The sequence below is a fragment of the Taurulus bubalis genome (assembly GCF_910589615.1).
Source record: "Taurulus bubalis genome assembly, chromosome: 8".
Lineage (NCBI taxonomy): Eukaryota > Metazoa > Chordata > Actinopteri > Perciformes > Cottidae > Taurulus > Taurulus bubalis.
The window spans coordinates 5,534,641-5,558,860 of NC_136596.1; the positions used below are offsets into that span (position 1 = coordinate 5,534,641).

At 43.9% G+C, this 24,220-nt stretch overlaps 3 protein-coding genes across 3 annotated transcripts; all 3 read left to right on the top strand.

The window, feature by feature from the left end:
• Positions 1-5,405: 5,405 nt before the first annotated feature.
• lzts3b (leucine zipper, putative tumor suppressor family member 3b) lies at positions 5,406-10,287 on the top strand (the record flags this gene model as incomplete). The annotated part of the gene is made up of 7 exons (XM_079222737.1): positions 5,406-5,633; positions 6,292-6,765; positions 6,861-7,028; positions 7,181-7,309; positions 7,566-7,757; positions 7,919-8,149; positions 9,220-10,287. 7 exons carry the CDS (start codon positions 5,406-5,408, stop codon positions 10,285-10,287), a joined length of 2,490 nt encoding a protein of 829 aa, XP_079078863.1.
• Positions 10,288-13,583: 3,296 nt separating this feature from the next.
• Positions 13,584-18,461, top strand: ubox5 (U-box domain containing 5; the record flags this gene model as incomplete). Its single annotated transcript, XM_079221662.1, has 7 exons — positions 13,584-13,617; positions 14,458-14,521; positions 15,415-15,516; positions 15,778-16,535; positions 17,153-17,754; positions 17,860-18,045; positions 18,241-18,461. The coding sequence occupies exons 2-7, from the start codon at positions 14,468-14,470 to the stop codon at positions 18,459-18,461; spliced, it is 1,923 nt and encodes a 640-aa protein (XP_079077788.1). The 5' UTR covers positions 13,584-13,617; positions 14,458-14,467.
• A 2,278-nt stretch (positions 18,462-20,739) lies between these two features.
• avp (arginine vasopressin) lies at positions 20,740-22,414 on the top strand (the record flags this gene model as incomplete). The annotated part of the gene is made up of 3 exons (XM_079222102.1): positions 20,740-20,859; positions 21,989-22,193; positions 22,278-22,414. 3 exons carry the CDS (start codon positions 20,740-20,742, stop codon positions 22,412-22,414), a joined length of 462 nt encoding a protein of 153 aa, XP_079078228.1.
• Between the last annotated feature and the right edge of the window lie 1,806 nt (positions 22,415-24,220).

Consider the following 24,220-nt stretch of genomic DNA (forward strand, 5'->3'; position numbering starts at 1 on the left):
AAGCCTTTCAAAAATAAAGAAGGCAGTAAGTCATAATAGCAGAAAACCACTGGACCAATAATCCCAAACACATAACATAGGCAGATACTAATTCAAAATGGCATTAAAGTAAATTAGTAAAGCACGGTGAACATATACATTAAATGTCCCTATTTGTGTAAATTAACATTAAATGTGTTTTAGGCAAGGTTTTACATTTGTGACTCCCCTTGAGTCAGCACACAGACTTATCTGAGCTGGGTGGGAGCGTCTCATAGTGGCCAAAGGGTGCCAGAGAATCCCTTTAACTATGAAACAGAGAGACACAGCCAGTGTCTTTCCACCACGCCAGTGTGGCAGCAGAGAAAGCCCCAGTGCAGACTGCCGGCAAATACACAACACCACTGCCCCCTGGTGGACAGTCAAGCATGTTGGAAAGGCTTTGGAGCTTTGGCGTTTGGGATTTACTCACGTGTGCCTTGGGCCTTGGAGGTTCCTCCCCCATCCTGCAGGGGGCGCGATGGCGCTCCTCGCCGCTTCAGCAGGAAAGAATAAGCAAAAGAGAAAAATAAGTTCCAATAAATAATAAGAGATGTCAGGAGAGGACATATAACAACTATAAAGCGACAAACATATTTCAATGCAAATCATGACAGACAACATAATAGTAGAAATTTAAGAAAATGTGAAAACAGGAGGAGAAAAATCAAAACCAAGAGAGTCTCAGACGTTGTCGTATCATAATAATGATAATAATAATAGGAACAGGAACAATTGCTCCATGATGAAAGGGCTACACACTGGATACAAAAACATTGAGTAGAAGAACAAAACAGGGCTTTAGGCAGAGTAGCATTGAGTTGCATTATGGGAAGTGTAGGATCCAGTATATGTGTAGCTTGACCCACATCAGACAGCAAATATATATATATATATATCTTTTTTTAATCTGTACTCCCAGGTTCTCCAATTTTATAGAGGTACAATACTAATTTGCTGAGGTATGAAGTTGAAATCTGTGGTGGAATAACAAAGTACTATTTAAGTGCAACTTGAGTCTGTTTTTCATACCACTTTCTACTTCTACATGGGAAATGTTGTACTTTTTACTTCACTGCAGCTTTAGTTACTTAAAATGTATTATTGCACAGCACAAGAGTTTATAAAATATGCTTTGTTGTAAATTAACCCAATAATATATACAAGTGCTGAAATGATTAGTCCATTAACCGATTAGGTGTTAAAAGTAATTTTTCATGCAAAAACATTTCGTGGTTCCAGCTTGCTTTTCTTTTTTTAATTATTCTAATTATTGATCATATATTTCTCGTGAAATTGAGGTTTGGACAGATGGTTGGACAATACAAGCCTTGGAAAGGTGTCGCTTAAGGCTCTGAGTGAACATTACGTTACATTTAGCTGACGCTTTTATCCAAAGTGACTTACTATAAACTCAGAACAACAAGAATCAAGAAAGTACAATTTTTTCAATAAAGCTAAACTACAAAGTGCTATAAGGGCCATTTAAGTGCTACTACGGTGCTACTTTCTTTATTCAAGGTATAGTCGAAAAAGATGTGTTTTTAGTTCACTGCAGAAGATGTAGAGACTTTCTGCAGTGCTGATGTCAATATGTGAACCAAACAGATGAAGCCATAATGACAATGGTCATTAGCTGCAGTCCTACATCCACCTCAACCAAGTGAGAACAATTCTGCTTTCACATTTATGCAAGAGTAATAATAATCCAGGTCTATAAAATGTGCATTCACTTTACAAGGTGATGTTGGTAGTTTGACTGAAGTGAAGGATGTGAAGAATGTCAGGCAGCATCACTACAGTCTCATCCACCTACAACTAGACCCACCCACCCATCCACCCATCCCGGGGACTGTATGACTCTATAGGCTTTTCCCAAGGGAGAGCACTGGACGAGTGCCAAAAGGGGGCGTTTGTCTCACGCAGCCCGATGGGCGGGGCCAGAGGTGGGTGTGTGTCTCTCAGCTGATGCGCGTATCAACCGACTCCATCATCAGCATCCGACGCTGACAGCGGTCGAAGACAGCGTCCCTAATATCGCCGACCCACGGTAACAACGCAGAATAATTCAGAGGCGACCGGGACTGACGTTGCATGGCTTCTGACATGATTATTTATTGAGGCTGCCATCTTACAAACCGCCGAGCTGCAAAACAGTGAGTAGCCTTTGATGATGGACCGCCAGGATGCTACAATCGGTAAATCACAGACACTGTCGTCAATGTCAATGACGCTGTGCATTTTAATCTGGATGTAGGTTTTTATTATTATTTGTATTATTCTCATTTATTCAGCGATGGTCGTGCGTTTTGTTTCCCGTCACGGGGCCTAGCGGGTAATTGTTTGGGAGCGCAGTCGATTCAGGGCTTGATGCGGATGCTGCTAAAGCCGCCCTTGCCGCCCAGGGATGCAGGGGGAAAAGGGAGAGAGAAGTAGGGGAGTCGTGAGGGGAGGGGAATTGAGGCAGAGCGGCAGATAGATAGGCAGTGTATTTTACTACTACTACTATTCACCCAAGTGGAAGTAAACCTCTAGTACACGGGCTGAGACGGGGAGGTGCATGGGCATGACTGCCTCTATCTATATCTATCTATCTATCCATCTATCTATGCATCTATCCATCTATCTGAGCCAGGGTAACATGCTATACTGTGGGAATCTGGTGAGGTGAACGTTCATATGCAAGCTCTTTAATACCAAATGGCATATAAACACAACTGCCTGTGTACAAAATACTTGCCAGCTTATAGGTAGGCCTGCACCTATTCTTTAACTAGCACAACGTTCCTGCAACCAATCCCACCTCCATGAAGTTTATGTATTCAGTTTTTTAGTCATTTCTGGAGGCTGCAGTTTGTGGTGATGTTGAGCTGCATCGCTACACGAGAGGTGTCTTTCTCTTTAGTGCATTTGTGTCTTTTACCAGGAGACAGTGAACCAAGGGAAAGATATCCGACAGCTGAAGACTCAGTTGCCAGTTTATTAGGTACACCGAGCCAATAAAATTAAACAATTCAGTCTTTAATAACAGCCATGCGGTAAGCTGGTTTAGAGAGGCATTGTCTCAATTTTACCGTCATTTTGGAGGCTGTAGGTTGTGGTGCTGTTAAATTGATTTCCATTGTGCTGATAGGTGTTTCATATTATGTCCACACCATTTATATCAATGAAACACCTCCCATGTTCAACCTGCATACACCTAGGAGTCTCTATTGAGCCTTCCTCACACATGTTCCCCCCAACCCAGTTTGCCCAGAACCCCAGAAACCAACCAGTGACACAAATATGATGAAGATTATACATAATATCAACTGAGAGTACAGTAAATTGTAAAGGCATCATAGTAGATTTTAACACAGGGCAGTAGTTATAACACAATATACAACTAAAAAGCACCACAAACTATATCCTCCAAGACTGTGAAGTTGAATCTCTGAAAAAAACTCAACATTATAACTTTATGAAGGTAAACTGGATTGCATTTATTTTAGCTGGGTGCACCTAATAAACTGGTAACAGAGGTTATACTCAGAGGGTCGGACAGGGACAGGAACATGTGCACTGCAGCCTCATGCAAACTAATACAACAGCAGTGCAATTAATCACTCTTGAGTATTTTACAATGTTGAGGTGTTGACATTGGGACTGCTGTAGAGAGATGTTAGACAAAGCTTTCCAGACATAGTTTTGAGGTACTTTTGCATTGACTTGTATTGCACTTTAATGTACGGTGCTGCGCAATTCAATACAACACCAATGACAACACCTTAAAAAGTCCCCGTGGACCTGAAAAGGCCTTTAAACATCCCTAAACACACATGTAACATTGTTTTATCAGCTCGATAATTCACAACTTTTCCTAATTTTACAAGAACTGCTTATGAACCTGATCTGTTTGGATTTCTGTAAATAACTTGCTCTCTCTTTCTGTCCATATTTGGTTCATAATAGAGGAAAAAGAAGAAGATTTAACAGAAAGAAAAACAATATTATTCTTAGTTTTATGATCATGTCAACACATTAAAGAGGAAAGCAGCATCTCAAACAGACTGAACAAAAACTGAACATTATAAGCTTCACAAAAATTGTATTTCTTGCAGGGCTGTTGTTTTCTACTGTATTCAATTGCCCTTTTGTGCAGAGGTTTCTGTATTTGCATCCACACAAAAAACAAAAATACTCTCCTTCAATTTAATGATGCTAATGGACACAAAATCCAGTGTAATCTCTGTTTTGTACTGGATTGGTGTGAGGGACCTCTTCAACCAGCATCACCTAACTCATGCACCCTCTATAGTATAGAGAGGTACTTGTGTCTATTTTGTTTGTTTACACTTTATGGGTATATATTCCAAGTGTAAACATGATAAATACATGCCATAAACAGACAGTAACTGTGTGATTTCATCATTTAACTGCAAATGACAGGTTTTATCGTTACACTTTACTTATAACCCCACTATAACTGTCCAGACTTGTCCATTCATTTGTATCATGGTGGGATGACCACGCTGCCCCTGTATGTGGGTTGGGATCTACTCTGCATTAGCTATTATTGTATAATCAGTCATTATGCAATTATAATATTGTATAACCCCTTTCGTTTTTCTGTGTTCCTCTAGTGTGTGTGCCCCCACTACCTGCATTAGGTTGTGATGACCCACACTACTTCCAAATGTATCTGTGACCCTCCCCAATCCTGACTCCTAACCTCTAATCCCTGACCTTTGACCCCCACTATGGGCAGTGTTGGCAGTGGGGTGTCAGGAGAGCAGGAGTTTGCCATGAAGTCTGTGGGTACGAGGACCACCCTGCCAAGAGCCCCTCCTCTCTCTCGCCGTTGCCCTGCTGACCGCAGCTGCAGCGCAGAGCGACTGCCCCGCCCACCGGCGACTATATCAGACGGGACGGCTTCTAGTGATGAACGAGGGAGCGTTAGTATTGGGACTGGGACCTGTACCGGGACTGACCGGCCCACCGAAACAGCCTCCTCCACCAACACTGAGTGTACCATGACGGCCCCGTCCAACAACAACCAGTTGGAGTGTGGCAACGGAGCGGGCAGGCGGGAGAGGGAGTGGGAGAGGGAGAGGGAGAGGCAGCGCGAGAGGGGGAGAGACAGAGACCGGGACCGAGACTGGGACAGAGAGCGGTTAGAGAGGGAGCGCGAGAGGGAGAGGAACCGGGAGAGGGAGCGGGAGCGAGTGGAGAGGGAGAGGCTGGAGCGAGAGAGGGAGCGGGAGAGGGAGAGGGCCAGGGAGAGGGAGCGGGAGAGAATCGAGAGGGAGAAGATAGAGAGGGAGAGGGAGCGAGAGAGGGAGAGGGAGAGGGAGAGGGAACGAGAGAGGCTGGAGAACGAGAAGCTGGAGAGAGAGAGAGACAGGGAAATGCAGGCTGCAGGCGTAGATACTTGTGGGAACATTGTGGGACGAGGAGCCAACGAGAAGAGCAGCGTTGGCATGAACCATCACCAGCATCAGCACCAGCATCAGCACCAGCACCAGCACAGAGAGATGGCAGCCGCCAGAGCTGACAGCGAGAACAACCCGGGCAGCCATAACCCTCCGAACCACAACCCACCCAAGATCCTGCCAGTGTCGGGGAAACTGGAGCAGGTACTTCAAGATATTAGGACAGTGGCTCCCAACCTGGTGGTCAGCACCCTCGAAGCGGTTGTAAAATGAATGTAAAGGGTCATGAGATGATTAGGAAATAGTGGAAAAACTCAATTCTGCCACACAAAATTATCTTTATCTTTCCGACTTTTATTGAATCCGTGCTTTTTTCTTGGTCAAAATGTTTAGTTTAGCTTTACCCCTTCAGCCAGAGCTATTCCCTCCTTTCCCAGAACAGTGTGTCCTTGCTGAGCTGCGGTGGAGGGCTACTAACACGAAGGGGAAAGTTTTACTAAAACGGCTGGAACTTTGTCCACTTTATTTGGTCATCTGAGATTGCCCCGAAGCTACAAAGAATGCATTTTTGCACAGAGCGAGAACTGTGAACCTTCCCAAATCTGTCCCTTGAGAAAGGGATCCTATCAAGGCCAGTAGGAGGAATGATTTAAAAACTTGTTTCATGCCATCCGGCATAAACCTGTTTGTAAAGATTAAAGCGCTGCAGAAAATAAACCAAATGCATCTCAAGCAGTCCTAAATATATCATAATATTTATAATTCATCTCCCATATTGTGTTGTTATGCTTTACACTTTAACACGCTTATGCTTTTCTCTCTTATTTCTCTGTCTCTCTTCCTTCCTCCTTCTCCTTCCTAGGCGATGCAGAACAACTCAGGCCTTGTTCGTCCCTCTGCCTTCAAGCCGGTGGTTCCCAAGAGCTTCCACTCCATGCAGAACCTGGTGGGCCAGGCAGGAGGGGCTGGGAGCGAGGGCAAGACTGAGGCAAGGAGTGAAGGGTTCAGTGAGAGCAGAGGAGGCAGGAGAGGCAGGGATGGAGCGGGAGGAGAACCAGGAGAGGTCCCAGAGGCCCTGCTCCTGGACCAGGACAGCCCAGTGAGGGTCAGCAGAACTGAGGGCGGGGGAAACGGTATTGAAGTGGTTCAGGGAGGGATGTCTGACTCAGGGAGGAACTCCCTGACCAGCCTGCCCACCTACACGGGCTCGGGGTCCTCCGGTTGCGGGCCCCCGGCAGTCCTCGGGCCTCTCAGCGCTTCCACCAGCCACATCAACAGGTTGGGCATGGTTGGGGCAGCTGCAGGCCTCGACAAGCTTGAAAAGCCTAGCTACCAGGTACGGCCACCATCCCACACACTCGCTCGGTCTGCTGCTTAACACACGCTGCTGCCATCGTCTCTGACGTGTCACGATGTGGTCCTTTCTTGCAGAACGGGCTCAGCGCCTCAGACAGCGGCCGGTCCTCCTCGGGGAAGAGCTCCTCGTCCTATCAGAGGCTGAGCCACCTGAGTGACGCCCCAGCACCTCTACGACCCTCCCTCTCGTCCGATGACATCATCCAGGACCTTGAGGACCGCTTGTGGGAGAAAGAGCAAGAGGTCAGAGGTCACATCAGACATGTCTGACGTGCAGTTGTTTTGCACTTAAAGATTCAGTCGATTGTTTGATAGTCCCACGTTTTGTCATCCAAGTTGGACTTCTTGTACTTGTACCGTCTAACTGGTTGTTTTGTGGCCTTCTTTTCTACCAGGTGCAGCATATGCGCAGAAATCTGGACCAAAGTGAGGCCGCAATCATTCAAGTGTTTGAGGAGAAGCAACGTGTCTGGGAGCGGCAGATGGACGAGCTGAGACAGAACTACGCTTCGCGTCTGCAGCAGGTGAACTCGCCACATATTTTGATCCTTAGGAAGTAATTGCACTTTATTTTTTTAATTCACTCACATCTCGAGTCCAGACGCAGTTGTGGAATCTCTCCCGAGCGGTTTAACGGTATATTTTGGAGTTAAGATGCTAAAAGGCATTTAAATCCAATCTGTCCCTGACATACAACACTTAAAGGGTCATGGCAGGAACCGTACACACATGGAGACTCTGAAAACTCACAACGTGTGTGTGTGTACATTCTGTCTCTAGGTTACCCGTCGGGCTCAGCGCTCTCAGACGGCCCTGCAGGCCCAGATAGGCCGTCTGTCCCAGGACAAGAGGAGGCTCCAGGAGGAGATGGCGGCTCTGTTGGCCCAGAGAGAGGAGCTGGAGAGAAAGTGTCTGGATTACAGGAAGGAGCAGGCTGACATCTTGCCTCGTCTGGAGGAGACCAAGTGGGAGGTGAGATATGAGGATATGACTTGGTGCGCTTGACTGGCTCAGTGAAATGTTATCAGGGTGTGTAAGTGTGTGTGTACAAGCAACCCGCTTACATGCAATGGGAAAGGGAGTATGTTTACGAAACACTACGAAATACAAAATACTCGTTCTTTGTGCGGCAGGTGTGTCAGAAGGCCGGAGAGATCTCCCTGCTGAAGCAGCAGCTGAGGGAGAGTCAGGCGGAAGTGACCCAGAGAGCTGGAGAGATGGTGGCCCTGAGAGGCCAGCTGAAGGAGCTCAATGCCCAGCTGAGGGAGCGGGAGGAGACCATGCTGGGCCTGAAGGACTCCTACAGCACCAAGAGTGTGGAGCTGGAGAAGTGTGAGGGAGAGCTGAGGAGGACCCTGTCAGAGGTGGGTTTTCAATGACACGTTAATTAATACTCAACAGATGAAGCCGGGGATTTGGAATAACGGAAGAACGCAAACAGGCGAAATCATTTACGCAAGTTTACAATACATTCCAACAGTTTCCAGACTTCATAAAAACATTTACTATTAGTCAGGTGGTGCATTGCAACCAAAACATAGGCTACCTACTTTTATCACCAATCAGCCAAAATGTATGATGATATGTGTCCAATAGTTTGTCAGTGTAGATATGTAGATATTTATGGATAAGACATCCTTCTCACTACATAGTTAGAGTTTACGACGAGTGAGGTTGCAGGATTGGGATGCTCACCACTACATCTCGATTTAAATTTAAAGCATTTAAATCCTTAAAATCCCTTCGATGGTTTCTAATAAACTTAATGAGGACAGCTGCAGCTTTTTTTCTTCCTTTGTGCTGTATGAGCTCATGAGCAGCGCCCACACATACAATATGTGTATATGGTGTGCATTCCATCACTAAATGGGCAGTAAGTTTCGAACCAATATTCTTCTCCTTTCAAGTACAATTTGTGCATTCATCACAAGCTCTTATCTGGGGCAAGTGCCATGGAAACAGAGCATGAATCAAAAACGTTATGGACTCAAGTTTGTCAGCACGTTTAGATATTAAGATTTTAATATAAAATGATGTCAGACAACGGCTTTATTACGCTAATTGCCTTGGCTCAGAGAATTGCTCTCCAACTATCCATCAAGGCCGACTACCGTTTCTGTCTGTACTACACTCTCCTGATTCAACTGATGGTGCGGCCAGCTGTCACTGCAGCTACAGCCTCATTTTGTGTGTGCATAAAGTAAATACATGTGCATGATTGCATTCACGCATGTATGTACAACAGCTGGATGTACTTTTTTTTTGCATATCTTTTTTTATGTATATAATGATGTACACAAAATGTGTTAATTATGTTTTTATGCTTTTGTTCTAATGTAGGAGACACTTGATTTGACATTTATAATGCATTTAAATCAATTTAAAACTGAATGATTTTTCTCTGTGATATTTATATATGTTTTCCTTTCTCCAGGTGTCCATCCTTAGAGAGAAGCTGGGCGTATTCGAGGCAGAGGTGCTTAGTTTAAAGCGGGCTCTGAATGAAGTGAGCAGAGGAGCAGAAGTTATTGTGAGCCCGAACTTAGCTGCGGCCGGACTGTTGCCGCCGTGGGGACTTGTCCACTGCCCACGAAATCCCTCTGACTCCTCAACTAACTCTCTCACCCCCACATCTGACAACCTGCTGAGTCTTCAGAGTGATGAAGCCAAAGCCCAAAGGCAGGAAGCTCAGAGGCAGGAGAGGCAGCAACGCGAAGAAGCTCAGTGGCGCGACGCGCAGCAGCGGCAAGATGCCCACATGCAGCAGGACATCCGAATGCGACCGGACGCCCAACTGCGCCAGGAGGCCCAGCTTCGCCAGGAAGCTCATCTCCGCCACGAGGCCCAGCTCCGGCAAGAAGTGCTGCTGCGCCAAGAGGCCCAGCTCCGTCAGGAGGCCCAGCTCTGCCACGAGGCCCAAATGCGCCAAGAGGCCCAGCTACGTCACGAGGCCCAACTCTGCCAGGAGGCGCAACTGCGTCAGGACGGCCACCAGCCGCAGCGGGGCCAGGAGGCTCACTGGGACGAGGCGGGGGAGCTGCGCAGGCAGCTGGAGCAGCTGCAGGCCGCATTGCGCCTGGAGCGGCAGCAGCGGGACCGGCAGGCGCTCAACTTCGACCAGGAGCGACACACCTGGCAGGACGAGAAGGAGCGGGTTTTGAAATACCAGGCGCAGCTGCAGCTCAGCTATGTGGAGACGCTGCAGAAGAACCAAGCCTTGGAAAAACGTATGACCCAGCTGGGGGCCAAACCGAACACAACGTCCACCACCACCACTATCACCACTACCACCACCACCTCCCCGACCGCCTCCAATTCTCCGCCTCCACCGCCGGGCGTCTCACCTCTGTCTCCGCAGAGCCTACCCTCTCTCCCTGCCCCCATCGCCCTCACCATCTCCCCTCCGTGTGAAGACCAGAAGGGCCCTCCGTCTCTCCACCAGCTTGCCAACCCCTGGGCAGGACCCTCACGCCTGGAGAGGATAGAGTCCACTGAGATATAGAGACGGCCTGCACGACGTATTGTCCAGTTCAATACAAGACCTCTCACACAAAAACCACTTCAGCATACAGTTGAAAACATTTCAGTCTACAATAGAATAAATCAGTACAGTCTGACACACTTTTCAAAGCAACTAAAGACACCGAACAGCGACAACAGCGACCGCGTAATCCAACATTATCGGAAACAAGCAGTTGAACTTCATTCAATTTACCAATGCTTTTTCAACCTCCCGAGCAGCCTTTCTCTCACTCGTTGCACAAGACTACATCCTACCTAATCAGTGTTCATGAGAAGTGTGCCACACTGATGGAGGGCAGAAAAGCAAAATGTTGAATGACAATGTTTAGATGACAGCACTAACACGGGGGTCATTTCATGCCCATGCTAGAAAAGGACCAGGACAATCAGGGATATTGTCAGAAATTATCAACCAGAACATTATGCGGTATTTATTCATTGTAAGTCTGTGTCACTGGTAATGTAAAAGTAGAAATAGTGGTCAGAGTGTGTGATGTTAAATTGCATTTTTGGCCAGAGAGCGCCTTACTCCATTTTTTTCCAGCATGTATACGAGGATAATGCTAATGCTGGGAACAGATGAAAAACAAAAAACAAAAAAAGAATCAGGAATGTGATTATCATTTTCAGTGCTATAATTATAATATCAGCAAACCACTTAGACAAAGTCATTACACGTGGCTGGACTATTTCATTTAAATACCAGCAGATATCGACGTTGGAAGTCACACAGACGGATTCTTGATTCAGTTTTCAAGTCATTTCATGCACAGGGTCCAACATGCATGACTCATTTAAATGCATCATCAAGACCAACAGAGTTTATATTTTCTACAAACTGAATGAAATAGATGTGTTTAGTCGATAATCAACCCCAACTGAATATAGAATATGTTTATAGACGTGGGAGAACCTGGTTTGCCTTCACTGCAGCTCGTCTGCGGTGACTAAAATCAACCACTAGAGGTCATCAGAGGGCTTTCGCAGCGCTCCCAGCTCAAATTTCTTCTCATTGAATTGCAAGGAGAATGTGAATGGAAGCACACAATTTGAATTTGGTTATTATGATAATTGTGTCGTTCACTTTGTGCATTTACAGCCAAGAGATCTGAGAAATCAGTCAGTATCCCCAAAGTTAAAATGAAATTTATAGAATGTATGATATACTCGAAAGAAATAATTATAAAAGTTATAGATTGTAAATGTGTGCGTGTGTGTGTGTGTGTGTGTGTGTGAGAGAGCGGGTGTGTGCATGTGTGTATACATATGAAAAGGTTCAGCTTATGAGATTGAGGATGGAGGGACTAGTGGCAATACAGCAAAGGAAGATATATTGAAGGCAAAGGGATTTTTGTTTTGTTTGGTGAGGAAGGAAGTTACGTACAGTATGTATGTGAAAGCTTGGTTCAATGGCAGTGAGACTGAAAATGAAAACTGAGGGAGTCTGTATTAACCTTTCTTCTGTATAGTTCACTCAGACAAAGCAGGGGAGAAGGAAGTAAAAAAAAAGAATCTGAAAAATGGAAAGTCTGCGTGTTTTTAAGGGAGCATTCAGGCTAACTGCACTATATAGTGTCCTACACACGAGTTTTGATGTACAGTAGACTCAGATGTGAATATCATGGCTTTTGTATGTGTTGTTTACGCCAGCATACAAAGATGTTTCTCAAGAATATTAACTTATCTCTAAGGTATTACATAGTATTATCATCTTTATTACTGTTATTATATTATGGTGAACTGACAGAGAAAATATGTGCCATTTGAGCTTTCCTTTATGTGTTTTATTTTTGTTTTTTTTACTGTGTAGATAGCCTAACGGCCTACCATGATGGTGCAAACATAGCAACCCTGTCCAAAAATGATGTTCCTTTTGATGTAGGTGATAAATGTAGTTACAGTATTGCATTGTTTAGAAAACAAAGTGTTACCAATTTTATACATGTTTCAGATTTATTGTTTGCATTTATGTTACTAGTACTGTTCTGGCTTGGTTAAAACCACACCTTTGTTCAAATTCAGCAGAACTAATAAAGATATGTGAATAATTCAGCACTTCTTGTCATTGAGAAAATCAATTGTCCTTTATAGTTAAGACTAAGTGGGAGTTTAAGATTTGATTCTGGCAATCAGCTTTGAAACGATTCACCAGACAAAATATTTGGAGTATGCTCCAAAGATTATTATTATTATTAAAGGATTATAACAGGCACATATATTTAATTACAGTGGTTCCCAAACAGGGGGTCAGGACTTCCTCAAGGAATAATGATCTGGGGTCATGAGACATTAACAAGATCAAAGAAGAAAAAGCATATTTCTTGCAACACAACGTTCGGCTTATCTTTTCAGACTTTGGTCAAATACCGTTTTCTTTTTAATTATTGTAATTTCACTTCACGAGACCGATACAAGATCTTGTACATAAGATCTTGTCCTGCACAGAAAATTATCAGCAAAATAAGTATCAAAAGTAAATTATTCAGAATAAATTAATGGAGCAGTGCTGATAATTGAACAACATAATGCACTAACATCTGATCAGCATTTTAATGTAGAAATGGCAAGCTTGGGTAGTGACATTTTTAACTAGTGTATGTGCTGTTGCATATAGTTTAATGTAGAAATGCATCTTAAAATGTTTAACTGCCACATAACAAGGAACTATAGCCGTCACACAGTGGAGTACAAAGTACACTATTTCCCTCTTATTAGCAAAGTAGAAGTATGAAGTAGCATAATATTGAAGTGCTCAAAAACGTACCTCAAAGCAGTATACTCTATGTGCACTACTTGATTAAGTGTACTTTTCACATCCTTAAAAAGGATGAACAGTTCTCAAACCAAAGAAGTCTGGGGTCTTCCATACAACCCACTGAGGTGTCCTTCAAACGTTGCAATCTGTTAGGTTGCATTTATGTAAAGCAAGTGAGAGTGACAGAGAGTGACCCTGTTGACCTTTATGTGGAGGAGGAAGAGATGTATCCCTGAAAAGATAGACAAAATTAATTTGTATTGAAGGTTTCTCAAATGTAATACGAGATGACCAAATGAAAGTTATTCAATGTTGAAAGAGCTGAGCTGAGGAAAGGAACACATACGTGTCAGAGGAGAGTTAATTAAATGAAGCCTGTTGCGTCCCTCGATTGATTTCGCGTTTTTAAATTCGAAGCATGTCCCTTCTGGGTTCCCCTAGTTGTGCCGGCTATGCTAGTTAGTAGTTAGTAGCTAGTAGCTGTTAGCTCCCTTCTGAAGTCAGAGGTGTCAAGTTAAGAGTCAAACCCGCCTGGTTTGTCTCCGAACAAGCAACGTAAGTTTACCACGATAATGTTAATATTGTCAGTGTGTGTTGGTGTCAGAACTAGCAACGTTATCGATATCACGTGTTTGAGTGCGTTACAAAAACTAGCTAAGAGATGGACGATGCTACACATTGGCTTTGGTGTAAATACACAGGTTAGTGTTTTTAGGGTTTCATTGATACGTTATTAGGCCCAGATGCTTTAAACATGGGGGCCAATAATGATTATCTGTAAATCAGCCACTCAGTAGTTTCCAGTAATTTTGGCTGGATTAGAAAGAGACTTCAGATGACTATTTTATTTTCATTAATCTTCCAGTTATTTTCTTTTAATGGATTAGTTTAATCGTAATTCAGGTTGGTTGTTTTATCTGACCAACAGTTCAAACCCCATAGATATACAGTTAACTATCATATGTTATTCAGAACATTAACTCAACTCCAAATGTGTTTCATTTATCTAAACTGTTGATGAACACTAACCTTAGTGTTGGCCACAGATCATTTATCTTCTGTGTTGAGTTACCATGCATTTGCATGTTTTTTTTTAAATTTATTTATAAATAATTGTCCAGGTGGCTGTAGTGGAAGTCACTTGTTATCACGTAACACAGTATTGCATGTGCTTACTTGTTGAACTCACTGTTGAAAATTGAGAGATGAGCCAGTCAGTCCATGAAGGTCGTGATGTCATGAGATCTCGTATAGGTGTAAAAACTTCTAATAATGCTGGACAACTTTGTGTACCAATATGAGTCAATGTTAAATAGTCATTTTCACTGAATACCACATTCTGCCTTGACCTATAAACTATATGTATTGCTCTATAATCAGTTTGTGTCTTCGCAGGTTGCAGAATATGGTTTTGAATCTCTGTCTGCCGCCCTTTCATACAACCGTTCAATGCAACAAGGTGAGACACATTGTTCACATTCACACATTCTTACTGTACCTTCCTCAGGCTACTTTTCATCCTGCGTACAAAATCTCTTTTGTCAATTCAAACCAGATTTATTTTTAGTTTAGAGTGTATGATTTAAGTTTTGGTTTATATGTATTCTCACTATCTACCCGAGATCTTCTTCGTTGCCAGTATTTTGGTAGATTTTGTGAAAAGAGAAAAGTTTTAGGACATTTTTCAGTAAAGAGGGTGAGATGAAACATAAAAGTATGGTTTACATTTTGTACTTCTTTGTCATTTGCAAATGCCTTCATCATTTCAAGTGTTGATTGTAGAAACAACTCAGATTGTTTTAATAATCCTGGTACAAAGTTAGTTGGGAGTTGAAACAAGCTAAACCCCCGGATCTGTACGTTCTGTACACGCTGGTAGTGTCTTGTGAGAGCAGCATTCACCTTAAGAATAGGTCCATGATGTGCTGAGACGGAAAAAGGAAGAATCAACATAGAGCTGAGGATGGAGGTCATGCTGTACACGTGCAAATAAAGAAGCAGATGGACAAGGTTGTGTGTGGGAGACTGAATCACAACTGACCTTGCTATGTTCTTTTTATTTGTATTTTGTAATCTGATCAGGACAGTCCACTTGAGATGAAAGATGTTCAATGATATTTTGTATTCATACCTCACCTTTTGTACATTGTTTTTTTTAAATTGTCACCTTTCCCTCCACATGATGTTGTACAGAGCCACTGAAACCTTCCAATTTTTAACAGAATTTGAAATATTTTTCCCGAAGTATTCTCTAAAATACACTGTGCAGCATACCACATATAATTGGAAAGACACATGAGGTTTGCTATGTATTACCACAGAAAAAAAAAATGTAATGTTTTCCAACTGCAGCTGTGTGCAGATGGCTATGATGTCACAAACCTTGTGTCGGATGACCCTGCTCTCAGGAGGCGTGGCTTCAAGCTGGAGTACTTTTTACGGCCACCTGTACAGGTAAGATGCCGCTGTGGTACTTGAGTAGAAGTTTACTTACTTGCTTGAGAGTTGGATGAGAAGATTGCCAAGCAATGCTCATGATAATTGTTTTTCACAGAGGTAGCTACACTACAGTCTTGAAAATATCACCTTTTTATATTGAAGTAACAAGCCAAAGGTGTGAGCAGACTTGAGGCTGAATACAGTATCTCTTTTTTTTAGTGGGTAGGATCTCTGGAAACACTAGTAATGCATTACTAATTCCTCTATTCCTCTCAGGTGACGTTGAAGTTTGGCTTCCAGGTGGAGCTGTGCAGGGTGGATGTGGAGCTGTGGACCTGGGGAATGGACCGAGGACAGACTTGCAAGAGACTGGAGATTAGCACCACATCCGATACGTTACCCACCCAGAATGTTAACCAAGGCCACAAATGTGTTCAGCAAAAAAAACAAGTGCCGGGAAAGGACCAGAAACGGAGCAGAGAAAAACAACAAGAGCACGCAGGTAAACATGGCCAGAGTACTGTCAACCCGTGGAGACTTCAGGCTCAACAGTGGGGGGAAGAGGCCCGAGACGAGGTCTTAGACGAGCCTCAACGAAGACGCCACGCGTTCAACTCAGACGCTGAACCCAGTGTTCCTGAACTGGAATTTAAACTGGTGGGTCGTTGCGAAGTCAGGGAGGAAACGCAAGTCTGTTTCTCGCGGTCAAATTTCCGTCCCCGGCCCCCGTTCCTTTCCCCTCTGCCGCCGCAACCTGCCAACTGTCGGCAGGAGGATCTGTGGAGTCGGGGTTTGCTCTCATTAGGCGCAGTGACACAACTTCGCGTGACTCTGCCGTTCGGCGGTTCAGCGTCTGCTCTTGGACTCAAGGCGTTGGCCGTGTGGGGACAACCCGCCCGCTGCTGCCCCGCAGAAGAGGTGGAGAGGATTAAAAGAGTCCACGAGGCCGGCGAAAGACGGCCGCTAAGACCTGGGTTTTTTGCCCCTTCTGTAAGCGGGATTAAGTCGCCGCTGCAAGCAGCTACTTCCCCAAGGTATGACTTCATGAAGCAGTCTTTTCTTTTTTTATCTGCATCTTGAGAGAAAGAGTAGCTACTGTTATGGAAAACCTGGAAAAGTCATGGAATTTTGAAAGTTATTTCCAGGCCTGGAAAAGTTCTTGGAAAAAAAAGAAGAAAAAAATCCCAAAGGTTTTGGAAAAGTCATGGAAATGTGTTATATTCATGTGTTCATGTCGTTCATTTACGCTGAGTTTGAAATAATTCATATGCTTTTAAAAGAAAGTCGCTCAAAATATAAGCAGGCATACATACAGGCATCTATATAATATATATTTTAATCAAACTATTGTCTCTCATTCATTTGTGTCATGTAAGGTTTACTGTATGCTTTGGAATTCTCATTGTTAGTTTAAATACTACATTTACTCACCTTTTCATGTTTACACCGAGATTTCACAAAATGTTTTGTCATGGAAATTTGGTTTAAAGTCATGGAAATCTATTGGTCAAAATGTCTATGAACCTTGGAGTAGATAAAATACAGCTAATAATAATAATAATAATAATAATAATAATAACAAAGGATATTCATTTTCTTGCACTGTTGGTAATTATCTATTTTCTGTTGGTTTTTTTTTGTCTGTCTCCAGCAATCTCTCCATCCCAGACGATTTCCTCGACCAGATAACCCAGGAGGTCATGCTGCTGCCCATGCTGCTGCCCAGTGGCGTGTCAGTGGACAGCACCACACTGGAGGAGCACCAGAAGAGGGAAGCCACCTGGGGGCGACCCCCGAACGATCCCTTCACTGGCGTCCCGTTCACCTCCACCTCCCAGCCGCTCCCCAACCCCCAACTGAAAAGCCGCATCGACCACTTCGTACTGCAGAAAGGGATGTTGAGGAGGGACGGGATGTTGGGAAGGGACGAGATGCTGGGGAGACGAGCAGAGGAAGAGAATCCACAGGCTTCGAGGCTTATACCCTCCAAGGTGGACGGACAGTCCCACTCCTCTCCCAGTTTCAGTGAGAGCTCAATAAACAACACTGCTGTTCAATATAATGCGGGTACCAGAAACACATACCGGACATTATTATTAGATAATGGGAATCAAGCATTTAACTCCCAGCCTCCCACTATAGATATAAAATCAGAGTTGGGGAGAAAAAATAAACGAGAATCATCAGAGGATTTGACAGCCGAGAAGCAACTACTACCTCAAACAAAAAGACCAAGAAATGATGCAGTTTCAGGTTAGTATAACTTGTTCTGTAAGATTTTAAAACCCTAAAACATTTTCTTTCTCCTGCTGACCTGTGTGTCGAGTCGGCGTTGACTCCTTCACCGTATCGCTTCAGTCCCCAGCTGCAGCTCTCACGAGCAGCGTTTGTCAGCCAGTCTAGACGAGGCCCTCTTCTCCGCCCTGCAGGGCCGCCCCTCCTTCACCTCCAACCTGTCTCAGCAGAGACGGCTCGGTCCGGACTCTGAGCCACTGAACACCCCACAGCAATGTCAGACCGCCGGCGCTCCAAGCATGCAACCAGGTAGGATTTCCAAAAAGTCCACTTTGGAACACACAAAACACTCTGCCGATTCATTTTTGAGAGGATGTAATTGGTTACTACTGGAATAACGCAAATCTGGCACGGTGTAGGAGTTTTGAAATGTTTCCGACGTGTTGCGTCAACGTCAATCCATTAACCGGTTTTGGTTCATCTTCCCTCACATTTGCTTGCCAGGCGAGAAGACGTGCTCGGCGTGTTCCTGCTCGGTGTCCGTCTACTCTAAATCGGCATCTGCCATCTACCGTCTGTCCTGCGGCCACTTGCTCTGCCGTTCCTGCACGCGGAGGGAATCGCAACCACTGAACTCTGTCGCCACACCGACACCCGACCACATCTCGTGTCCGGCCTGCCAAAGCCCTACGCCGCGCAGTGATGTCATACGCGTGCATCACTGACGGATGTCGCCGGAAAAGACAAAACATACTCCTTTTTTTTTTAAATCCCTTGAAGAAATGAACCCAATGTATAGAAGGTGAAGTACTTGAGACAACATTTCCAGCTGAAAGTAACCTAGCTGAAAGATGCTGGTTCCATTTTGTTTGTATATTGTTGACTTGGTTTGACGCTACCTCCGTCCCCCTCCTTGATAGACAGTGCATCCTCACAGATGCGTGGTGCTGCATGTTTGACAGCCGTTGGATTATATGGTGACGTCCTAAACAAATGCCAAATTTGTCACTATTCATCTATCATTTTAAACTTATTTCTACATTCATGTCTTGCTGTTAGTTATTTTTCTTTCCTTGGACCTCTGACGTCGCAAAATCGATGTTTATAATGTCCACAGCGGTAGAAAGAACATCAGTGAAAGCAAAGACCTTTACAATACAACAATCTTGCGTAGGAGAATGTTAAAAATGTTGTGTGGTTGCAGCCTTGGTTCTGCAGCCTTTTGTAGAGACCCTGGGTGAGTAGATGTGTTGAGGAGGCACAAAGAAAAAAGGTTGGGGGACAGGAGTAGCAAGAGGCCGGAGGAATGAAAGTGGATTTCGAGTGGACCCAAGGCTGTCCGGTCATTGTGAAGAAACACTCTGTGTCACGCTCGGCCGTCACATTACATTCCCTACACTTGCATATAGGTTGTTTCTCCTCGGAGTGTAATGCAAGAAGAAAATGTCAACAAACATTTCTCGGGACTAATTAAATATTCAAATTATATATTCTTGCATGAATTTTTCTCAGGTCTGATAGGAAAGCCGGATTCAATCAAGTTTCATTTCCTGTTACTGCTTTTCCTACAAGGAGTCGTGTTGGGAAATAAATGTGTGCACAATGTCCAAGCCTCCCGTCTCCTTGTCCACATATTCACCCGCTTCCACTTCACTCTTCACTCCCAGTTACTTCTCGTGAGTTTGTTGTTTGCGAGCACAAAAGAGCTAAAGTCAGAGGGGAGGAAAAACAGGTTTTATTGGGCTTTGGGATCACAAACGACACAAGATGTGTGTTGGTTTCCCTGACAACATTAGGCTTAACCAAGGTCGTGACCCTGTATCCGCTCCGAACGAGCGACGGCTGGAATCAGTGGTTGTGCATGTGAAACAGAGACGTTTCCTCACCGTTTGAGCGACGGATAAAAGCCCATAAATGATACCAAATCAGACTTGGAGTTGGATTACCTACTGCCTCTGCTTTTCAGAGGGACGTATTTGGCTTATTTTTTCTGCTTTTGTACGTGTCTGAAAAAAATGCAAATCGACCCCTCAAACTTAAATTTCATTTCCCAATTGGTTATTTCTAGGTTCATCACAGGAGTGGTTTCCATTTGTGAGAATAACAGTTTTAAAATTACTTTTTTCTTCAACATTGTTTAGAAGTACAGTAATCTAAATGTATTTATTGTTGTAAAGCTTTAAGCTTGAATGCAGGGATGCTAATCAAAGAAAATCCTTCACACCTGCTGACACTCGATTCTGCCATTTAGCGCTTACTCGTTAATTAGCATCGGCAGCTAATGGGCGAGATGCAACCCGTAGCATGCAGCGAGGCCCAGGAACACAAATGTTTTTTATGTTTACTTGAAATGCTAATCTTGTTGTTGTGCTCGTCAATAGTTTAAATTATCATCAGGAGGATAATTTGTGTGACCTCGAGGTTGCCATGATGATGGAAAACCTGTGACTAAAGTAAAAAAGAAAAAAAAATGGCTGCCATGAACAGTGCTTGACAGCTGAATTTGATTCGTGACCAACATGAATTGTACCCAATCAGCGCGCGTATTGCTCATCAATACAATTAGTTTTACACAAGCCTAATTAGTTGTGCATGTTTTTGCCATTCCAGCGTGCGTGTGTGTGTGTGTGTGTGTGTGTCCTCCCGCCTTCTGCACGCGGAGGCTGAAATTATTCAGAGGAAAAAAAGTTCCTCCAACTAAGTGCCGTGCGGTCCTGAATACAAACGGAGGCATCTTCCGCTGTCGGTGCCGCTTTCTTGTGTAGATTTGTTAGATGGCAGACATCTGATGCAGAGCCATATCTGCTGCGACCTCTTGCGCGCACTCACGCACGCATGCATGTGGCCTTCGGGTGCGCGTACATGTGGACGGCGGAACGACACTGACGTCAGATCGGTGTGTCAGTCGCATTTTTCTCGGGTCTCCATCTGCTTATAAGTGAGAGGTGCGCCGGGACAACAGTCACACCACATCCACCCAGGCGCAGGACAATACCAGCAGCGATGCCTCACTCCGTGTTCCCCCTGTGCGTCCTGGGACTCCTCGCCATCTCATCCGCCTGTTACATCCAGAACTGCCCCCGTGGAGGGAAACGAGCGCTCCCGGAGACTGCGCTCAGACAGGTGAGGACCGCTCGCGTTTCTGCCTGCCTCCTGTGATGTGATGGCTTTTTAGACTTGTTTTTATTCCTGTGGAAATCTCCATTTGGAAATGTCCCGAAGCTGCATTTGAGTCTGTTCTAATTGTGTTTAAGTAACTGGGTGAAATAAGGAAAATGCAAAGTATAAAATGAAGGAAATTGTAAGTATGGAATATGAGTATTTTAAGAGATCAAATGTTAAATCATTGGTGAAATGGTTTTGAGTTCAGATGTGTAAGTACGGCTGCTGCTGTGACTTCATGTCACGGCCATACTTTGGATATTGTAGCAATGCATAGTGCACTTTATACATATTTTTGTGCAATACTGTCACTATATGTTGTGCCTTATTTTTTGCTTTAAATTTATTGTAATTCTGTGTGTTAGGAGGAGCCAGCAAAATAAGCTTTTCATTGTACAGAATAACTGCCTGTTATCTGTGCATATGACAATACAAATATCTTTAATCTTGTAAAGAACTACCCAGCCAATTAACTTTCTAAAAAGTAAAAAAGAATTCTGTTAAGGACCATAAAAAAAGTAAATAATGAAATCAGTCATGAGTGATATAGAAATGTTAAAGATGGGGACAAATCTACCTATTATATTTTTTCAGGAGCATGAAATTAGATTTACATATTTACTTTAAGGTTTATGTTACATTTCTGTATTGTTATAAAGAAAACACTTTATATATGATATATATCAAGTGTTTTTACATTCTTTTTATTCTCATGACTTCTGGTATAGAAGCAAGTCAATAAGAAATATACAAAAAGAAATATACTGAAGTGAGGTAAATCTGCAACAGAAATCATCCCACCATTTCCCAGTATTTAAGAGTCGGGTCCCGTTTCCAATTTTTTAATATAAGGGGGGGGGGAGAGTGAAATTATTGTCTGTTGTGTGACAATATTCCAACAATGATTCATCCGATGTAATGCTGTGATGTAATGATGTAGCTCATCCCATTCTCAAATAAGAAAAAAGGAATAACAATTAAATGGATTGTTATAGGGACACAGCTCACATTAAATGCTAAACAATGAGCTAAATTGCATCAACATATTCTCAATAACAGCTCTAATAATCAATTTTTTTTTCTTTTCCAGTGCATGTCCTGTGGCCCCGGAGACAGGGGCCGCTGCTTCGGCCCCAGTATCTGCTGCGGGGAGGGCCTCGGCTGCCTGCTGGGCTCCCAGGAAACGGCTCACTGCGTGGAGGAGAACTACCTGCTCACCCCCTGCCAGGCGGGAGGGAGACCCTGTGGATCTGAGGGAGGACGCTGCGCCGCATCGGGACTCTGCTGTAACTCGGGTACAATCCGGTTTAATGTTTGTCCAACATGGCATGAATTGTACTTTGGGCACAGCTTGAATAAAGTCCTCTTCTCGTTCCCAGAGAGCTGTGCAGTGGACCCCGACTGTCTTGGGGAGATTGAGATCTCCGATCCGGCCCACGGGTCTGCTGGGAGCTCTGCTGCAGAGTTGCTGCTGCGCCTGCTGCATGTGGCCACCAGAGGGCAGAGTGAGCACTGACGCTGTCCTCCTGCCTCTCCAATGGGACCCTGCGACAGAAGGAAGATCATCCCTGTTCCACCACAAGCCTTGAAATGTTAACCTTGAACCAATGATGTGCCAAGTCAAGCTTAGTTTACTCTTAGCCCCTGCTGCCATGATGTTTCTGTATCTGTAAAGACACAGAAAAAGAACTGTTTCCCTTCAGTAATTGGCCATTTTAATCCACATCCTGATGGAAAGGGATGTTGCTTATGAAAAGTAGATTTCATGTTTGTTCCAACCGTAGAAATGTATATACTAATGCACATCTGTATTCTATATGAGAGGATGAAACGCACCTCAGAGCTCCATTTGAAATAAGAATTACAGCAGAAAACACTGTAAATAAATCAAAGATTGGAGATTACGGACATCCACGTAAAGCAGCTGAATGCCGATGCTAAAGCAGTTCCTTCTTGTGTAGTAGACATATTATTGTATATTGAAAATAGGAGAAAAAAATACAGAATGTATCAATACCCCCAAAAAAAAAAATCCTGTCTGTTTTCATTATTCCCACGCTCAAAATAAGTACACCTTTTAGCTGACAACAATTGTTTATTTTCCCGTCTGCTTGTGAAAGGAATTGCCTATCACCCAACATGGAGAACTGCTTCTGATAAATCAGCAGATGATGTCATCTGACAACACACACATCTCGGTTGTGTATCAACATGTCTTTGTGTGTGATGATTGAAGGCTGGTGTGTCTGCCAGAACGACAGTTTGAGATTTGATCCTGATCCAGCTGGAACCGGAGGCAGCACCTCCCGCGTTTTGACGTTGACAGCTTTTGACTGATTCAACACATGTGTGGCATATCGGAAGAGCTTGATCGTTTCTTGTAAACCAGGCTGATGCAGCTTGTGATTCCTTTTACCATCACACGCCTTCATTGGCCCCTGGTCGGATACAACATGGGAAATTAATATAGACATACATATGATCCAATGGTGCATTCAAATAGATAATCTGTCGACTAAATTAACTTAAAGTAGCAGCACGGACCATTTTGGAGCCCCTAATGAAACCTTATTGTTGATGGCTGAGTTAATATTCATGTGCACCTTGAAATGAATCATTTCCAAAAAACAGAGTAATTGATCAGACTATTTGGAAATGTCAAGCTGCCAATACATTTGATAATAAAGCATTGGAGCCACAGTGGCTTCTTTTTAAATAAGAAAACATCCTCCAGATTTAAAGGCGTTAAACAAACCAGTCAGAGTGTAGTCCATCTGCCAAACCGGCTCAGAAGAAGAAAACAAAGTAGCTCTTGTGTTTTAAAGGATTTATAGGGGATCAGGTATTTGCTGTTGCACGCTCAAAAATGAAACGCAAACCAAACACCACACAGAAGCTGCACCCGTTTGTTGGAGGTTTTTTTTTTTTTTTCCCGACTTTCCCTAACACCCAGGTAGTCAGCCTGTCAATACTACTTGAAGAAAAAATTCCCCTGATAATTATATTGTGTGCTTTGCATGCGCAGTTGAATTGCACAACATGCGGTGGAGGTTTGCAAACCGCACCTGAGCACACAGTGAAAGGAGAGAGTTGGTCTCTACCATCGGGCTGCAGCTTCAACATGGCATCTGGCCAACAGATCCATACCTTCTTGTCAATACCGCCTTTATTTATCAATACCTGCAATCTTTCGCTCCACACAGTGTTGCCAAATGTCAGATTTTCTTCGTTCTCTTTTTTAGCGCTTCCCTCTGCAGAGAGGTCAAAGATCAGGTCCACCTACAAATGAAGAGTCTTGCTCGATGCAGGTGCTGCAACTCCG